General features: G+C 36.5%; 1 protein-coding gene across 1 annotated transcript; it reads right to left on the bottom strand.

The window, feature by feature from the left end:
- Positions 1–1,308: 1,308 nt before the first annotated feature.
- On the bottom strand, positions 1,309–3,367 carry LOC130612889 (tigger transposable element-derived protein 4-like). Its single transcript, XM_057434226.1, has 2 exons — positions 3,243–3,367; positions 1,309–2,509 (listed from the first exon to the last, which is right to left on the bottom strand). The coding sequence occupies exons 1-2, from the start codon at positions 3,365–3,367 to the stop codon at positions 1,309–1,311; spliced, it is 1,326 nt and encodes a 441-aa protein (XP_057290209.1).
- Positions 3,368–7,135: the final 3,768 nt, after the last annotated feature.

Here is a 7,135-nt window from a genome sequence, read left to right as displayed (position 1 = left end):
GTCATCAACCCGTCCATTCCGAAACGGATTCGGGGACCCAGGTTTGGGAAATACCCAAATTGGTCCTAGGTGGTCCCTAGTTACCCACGCGGTGAAAAATCATTGACGTCACCACCTCGTTTCCAAGTTATTTGGCCTCAAAGTTTTAGGTGCACTGTAATGGCTTCATTAATTTAATATAGGATATTGACGTTAAAGTAGTGTTATTTTCGTCGCATCGTAACGTCAGAAAATTTAACATATTAGACATGCATTTTTCGGCAACATTAAAGGAAAATGGAGACATCCACTTTGCCTGTTACAGACACACAAACAGACACACTCTCCGTATTATTATAAGAGACTAGTCGATAAGGCCCGTGGAGAAATCCACTTAGTCAGAAGGACAATGGAAAATAGGTTGTCTTAGATGTTTTTTGATGACGTCAGCAGTGCAGATACAAAAAAAAATGGTGAAGTTTAGTTTATTCGTTGCCTGTAATGTTTAAAGGTTAAAACGCTGATCAAAATAATGTGTAGGATCATATGTTTTCGACAAACGCCTAAGGAGATATAACGTTTAAAAATTTCGCTGACGTCAGCAATGGCCCGTCAAAACCCAAAAATTTTTATTTAGAAATTTCTATACCTGTTGCCTTCATCGTATAGATCTTGAAACGCTGATCAAGAAAATGTATAGGATCATGTACTTTTGATAAACGGTTGCAGAGATATTGGGGTTTGAAGGTTTTTTGATGACGTCATCAACCCGTCCATTCCAAAACAAATTCGGGGACCCAGGTTTGGGAAAATATCCCAAATTGATCCTAGGTGGTCCCTAGTTACCCACGCGGTGAAAAATCATTGACGTCAGCACCTCGTTTCCAAGTTATTTGGCCTCAAAATTTTAAGTGCACTGTAACGGCTTCATTAATTTAATATAGGATATTGACGTTAAAGTAGTGTTATTGACCTCGCGCCGTAACGTCAGAAATTTAACATATTAGACATGCATTTTTCGGTTACTTCAAAGAAAATTTCGGTAAGATCAAAGGAAAAAGAACATATCCACTTTGCCTGTTACAGACACACGGAACTGGCGTATTAATACAGTAGAGTCTCCATAACTCGAACAGCCACGGGGAAAAGGAAATCGTTCGAGTTATGGAGACATTCGAGTTGTAGAGGTTTTCAACTTTTAGCGCAATATCCTCCCTTTACGTGAACCAGCTGGATAAAAACGTTATATTTAATCTTAAGTCTAACTTTAAGGGGGCTATTAGGTTAATGAAAGTCAAAACAATACACTTTTAATGAATTTTTTAATGTTTATTTAGAAAAGAAGTCGGTGATAACTGTTTGCTTACAACTCATATCAAAATCTTTGGCGATATTACGATTCAAGTCCCTCAGGGAAGCTATCATTTCTTCTCCAAAATGTGAAAAAATACTCAAGTCTTCGAGGACGTTGATAGCTGTACGCACTTGCTTGGCCGTCGGTCTTGTGATCTTATCTTCTTCCTCCTTGTCTTCTTCGTCGACCTCTTCTAATTCTTCGTCTTGAGTCCCAGTGATCTCAGCAATGATGTCAGCAGTCTTCAGACGCCCATGGGATGTACTGACTTCAATGTCAAAATCAATGAAATCTTCAGTTGATAAGTCAGGATCAATGTGGTCAGGAAACCTTCGTTTTATGTAAGAGAGTTCAGCATCGAGGGTTGGAATTGGGTCTTCTTCTACTTCGCTGGTTAAACTTTTAAAAGGGTCGTCATCTTCGTTGATCGCTCTTTCTGCATCCTTTTGGGAAATTCCTGATTTTCGAAAGCAATTGGTGAATGTTTTGTTGGAAACATCATCCCATGCTTTCCTTAGCATGTACATAGCTGCAAGAATCGAGAACTTCGGAGTCGATTTTTCCTCGTCCAAGGCTTTTATCAATTTCCGCACTGCTAGCGATCGATATTTTGCTTTTAGGGCGCGGATAATTCCTTGGTCCATAGGTTGGGTTCGGGACGTGGTATTTGGAGGAAGAAAGATCAATTCTACCCATTCCAGGTTTTCAACATGAGGATGTGCGGTACAATTGTCAATAATCAAAGCAATTTTTCGCTTAGAGACAGAGAATTTTCGATCAAGCTCGCGTACCCACTCTTCGAACAGCTCTCCAGACATCCAACTCTTCTTTTGCGAACGGTATCGACAGGGTAGTGTTTTGACACCTTTAAAGCAACGAGGGTTGGCGGACTTGCCGATTACAAACATTGGCAATCTTTCCCCCAAGGCATTACCAGCAGCTAAACCAGTAAGTCTAACTTTGCTGTGTTTTCCTCCAGAACACTTATCACCTTTCATATGCAAAGTTTTATTGGGAAGGCATTGAAAGAAAAGCCCAAATTCGTCGGCGTTAAAAATGTCTTCCAGAGGATAGCGGGAGAGAATGGTTGGTAATGTTGTCTCCAAACATGGCGCTGTCATTTCCTCAGTGACGGACCGTGATTCTCCAGCGATGGTTTTGAAGGATACTCCATACCTGAAAGGAATGGATGAGAAAAACGTTTATCTCTGTAGTTGTGACTAGTGTAGATGGAGCTTTACATTTTGTTTGATTCGAATCATGGAATTCTAAATTTAGAATGCCATGGCCATGATTCGAATAGAAAACATTCGATTGTTACCATGTTTTGATTTGTGAAAGAATTCGAATAGAAAAAGATTCGATTTTTACCAAGTTTCGAAGTTTTGACGAGTGAAAGAAAGCATGGAAGCCATGAAAGTCCAACAAGTCAAAAGATTAACAGACATTATTTGTTGTATAGAACTTCCTATCATTAAACTTATTACGTACGAAATCGACGCTTTTGTCATGGGGTATCATGTTTATAAAAGTAATTGGACACCCTCTGTTGGAGATGAATTTTATGGCTTCATGGAACCAACAAATAAAATGGATAAATATGCAGTTGCAGTCAAGAAAAATGATGGAGAAATCATTGGACATCTACCACTAGGAAAGTCAGGACGCTTTGCAAAAGTCATATTTTACTTTCTGAAGAATGACAGCTTCAATGTTTGCAAAATAACAATTACTGGAAAGTCATTGAATGCTGGTGATGGATTAGGGATGAAAGTCCCATGCAAATTATCCTTCCTCTCTGAAAGAGAGTCTATTGATATTTTGAAAAAACAACTACCAAAGCTATTGTAACATTTTTTTTAGATTTTATCTTCACGAAGATAAACAAACAAAATCTTAGTCAACTAACCTGGTTTTCCATTTAGCCATCCACCCCTGAGAAGCTTGAAATGACTCGACACCCAACGCTTCGGCAAACTCAAGAGCTTTCTCTTTCAGCATCGGGCCACTGATTGGGATATTCTCACTCCTCATCATAAGTAACCATTTATGAACAGCTTTGTTCACATCTTCGAATTTTTCTGGCTTTGATCTCTTCGATGTTTGCCCGTTGTTAAACTGCTTGTAAATCTTTTCTTTATTTTCTTCCAAGTTGACAGGGTGCTTGGAGGAATTTTGAACTCTTTTGCCACATCCTTTGGCGCAGTACCCTTTTCCAACGCTTTAAGAGCTTTGTACTTGATTTTGCACGACTTATTGTCAATTCGACGCTTTGATCCTGCCACAGACGACATTGTTATGAGAGTGTCTTTCTTTTGAAATTCTTTAGATTTTCTCGAAAACGTTCGAAAAAGACGTTCGAAAGGTTTGGATGACGCATCATTAATCATTCGAATCAATAATAAGGCCTGCAAAACACGTATTAACAAGATTTTTAGACCCAATTTATCAGGAAAACTGTTCGAATTTTGATTATGATGTCAGAAAATTCGAGTTATGGAGAGAAAAGTCTCCAAGGGACAAAAAAATTTGTTCGAGTTAAGGGAAGATTCGAGTTATGGAGGTTCGAGTTGTAGAGGTTTTTTTATAAGAGTTTATTAGGAAATTTTCACGGTGCCAACGAATTTGTTCGAGTTAAGGAGAGATTCGAGTTATAGAGGTTCGAGTTATGGAGACTCTACTGTATATAGATTACGATTCATAATCATAACTAAGAAAGAAGCTATCGGAAAATCTCTTTACCAATAATAAAAAAATCGATGATATTTTAAATTCATATCATAATATCTTCTATATTCACGACGAAGAGTCGTCTACCAAGCTTGGAATATTAGAACTAACGGAACATCTGAGGATTCAAATGAGATTATATATAAAGATAATAAAAAATCGGTGATATTTTAAATTTTAACTTTTAAAAACATTTTGGAAGTGCTTAAATTGATTTCCAGTCTCGGTACCCCTTCCGCCCAGTATCCATTTGTTAAGATGAGGATTTAACACATTTCTATTATTCAACTTATATACTTTTTGCTTGTATTTTAATTAAAGTAGTTTTGGTCTACTCTCTTTAGTCTCTCCCTCCCAATTATTCAAACCTTACCTAAATAATTAGCAATACAGTTTTACCCCCGATCCTTTTTCAGTAGTCTAAGGACCGCAGTAATTCCTATGTTTCCTAACTTCCCAATAGTTAAGTTTTACAATAAAAACATTTTCTCTCTTTTGACTTTTTAGCTTCTTTTTTGACAAATGCGTTCATTCTTCAAAAATTTCCTGCTCGTGACAGATTAAAACGCTGTGGACTCACAAAAACTCATGCAATTTCTTAATTTCGTAAAGGCATGGTGCAAAAATAGTCTCAAGGGGCTGATAAATTCATATTATTTAATTACAGGATTAGAAGAAAATTCAAAGTTGTTGAAGCAGAAGTACAAGAAAGAGTTATCTACTTGGCATGTTCCTCCTGCATTTAAAAGAAAGCCTGTTAAGAAATATGTAAGTGAAGATCGCAATGAGGTGTACGTAGACCTGTCAGTAGGTCAATGGAACGAAACATTTTCAAGCGATCAGGAACATTTTCTAAAAAGTTTTTCTACTTCGAAGGAAATGATAGAAATAAAAGATAACGTTCAAGAAAAAGATCAACGTGTCTTAATTAGAGGGATCGCTGGAATTGGAAAGAGTTATTGGAATTACTAAGGCACAGATATTTATGCATAGAAATATTTAAAATTCGAAGAAACATCAGTCCTTCTTTCATGAAAGATATTTTCCTTTTTAAGGAAACTGATAGGCCAGTAAGAAGTCAAAACATGAACAACCTAAAAACCATCAGTGTAAAAACAAGCACCTTTGGTCTAAACAGTTTGCGATGTTTAGCCCCAAAAGTTTGGAATAAACTTCCTTTTCATACGAAGAGTTGCGAAGATCTAGTTAAATTTAAGCAAATGATTAAAGAATGGAATGGCTCTCACTGTTCATGCACAGAGTGTCGGCAATTGATTCCATAACTTGCGTAATCAATACGAAAATGGGAGAGGGGGAATGTTTATCTTTTATTTATTATTTATTCATTATTTATTTATTATAGTTTTCATCTAAATTGTAAATATATAAAAATATTTGGTCGGTTTTGATTAGTTTTTTGCAAAATATTATTTTTTAAAGAACTATTGTATATAATAACCGACGGTATATAAATTAAATCAATCAATCAATCAGTTAACTTATCGACAAAATGGTTTTGCAGTGGGCATACGACAAAATTTTGAAAAAACTTGATTTTGTATTTAAATTCTCATGTCGTGAATTAAACACACTTAATAACATTTCCGACTGGAAGAAGCTCCTAAAACGTTTTGTACCCAAATATTACATGGGGATACTTGATGAAATGACAGAAAACAGTAGCAGAGGTTTGGTAATCATTGATGGTATTGACGAGTTCAGATATCTAGATGATATAAATCAAATTGCTGTAGGGAATCCCGCACATAAGTTGGCTTCCGTTATCCACGATATAATATTACAAAAACAATTATTTAACAGCAAGGTGATAATATGTGGACGACCACAGGCCTGCGATACAATTAGAAATATATTGATTCCCCGTAACAATACAAAACTAATAGAAGTTATGGGATTTAATGAAAAGAGTATTTGCACTTACATCGATAAATTCTTTAAACGAAACGAAAACAAAACATTTGTAAAATATTTGTACACGTCAGTTAATGAAGTTGAAAATCTCAAATCGATGGCATATACACCTGTTTATCTGCCATGTGTACGCGTCTGATGAAAAGATGGAAGAACTTAACACATCAACAAAATTAAACATCGCGGCATGTTTGATATTTCTACGAGCTCATATGATTGAATTTAAAAGAAAGAACTATTCCTTACTTTATATGCCGAAAAATGACAGCATTTTGAACATGGTTAAAAAGGCATCAAAATTTGCATTCAAATCTCTTCAGGAGAAACGAATCTATTTCACTCAAGATGAGTTCGAAGATGAGGAAAATGATTGTTTAGAAGCTATCGAACAATCTGGCATTATCGAGAAAGTTAGGGGTGACGACGACGGAGACTTTTTCAATTTAAAAATTTAATATTACAGGAGTTTTTGAGCGCCGTTTACATATTTTATGAAGGAGTGGATGTACACAAATGCATTTCACATTTTAAAAATATGCGCAATTGTCTTCCATTGGTTGCTGGATTGCATGAAATACTTGCAAACACTTATCGTGGTCCAATTTATATTAAACGATTCGTAGAAAGTGAATGCCACATGCATTCTTAGAAATTCTTAGAATTCTTAGAAAGTCAGACAAGAAAGTGGTGAAGGACGTGAAAGTTATATCGGGGGAAGAGTGTGTTTCCCAGCATAGGTTGCTGGTTTGTGATATTATCTTGAAGAGTGTTAAAGGAGCCAAGGGAAAGTACAGGCCCCGTCGAAAAGTCTGGAAGCTGAAGGAAGAGATTGTAGCAAGACAATTTAGTGCAAAAGTCCAGCAGTTAGCCTACAATAGCCAATGTGATAGTAACAATGTTGAAAGTACTTGGACTAATTTGAAGAATTGTCTTTTAGAAGCTTCTGATGATACCTGTGGGTGGACGAAAGGACCAACTAGACATAGACAGACCTGGTGGTGGAATAATGAGGTTGACCAGTGTATAAAGGAAAAGAGGAAACTTTGGAAAGAGTGGAAGTCAGGTGGTAGTGAAAATATTTACTTAGAAGCTAAGCGTCGCGCTCGTACAGCAGTGTATAAGGCAAAATCAGAAGCAGAG

Source organism: Hydractinia symbiolongicarpus, chromosome 10 (assembly GCF_029227915.1).
Source record: "Hydractinia symbiolongicarpus strain clone_291-10 chromosome 10, HSymV2.1, whole genome shotgun sequence".
Taxonomy (NCBI): Eukaryota; Metazoa; Cnidaria; class Hydrozoa; order Anthoathecata; family Hydractiniidae; genus Hydractinia; species Hydractinia symbiolongicarpus.
This window is presented reverse-complemented; position numbering and strand designations above follow the sequence as displayed.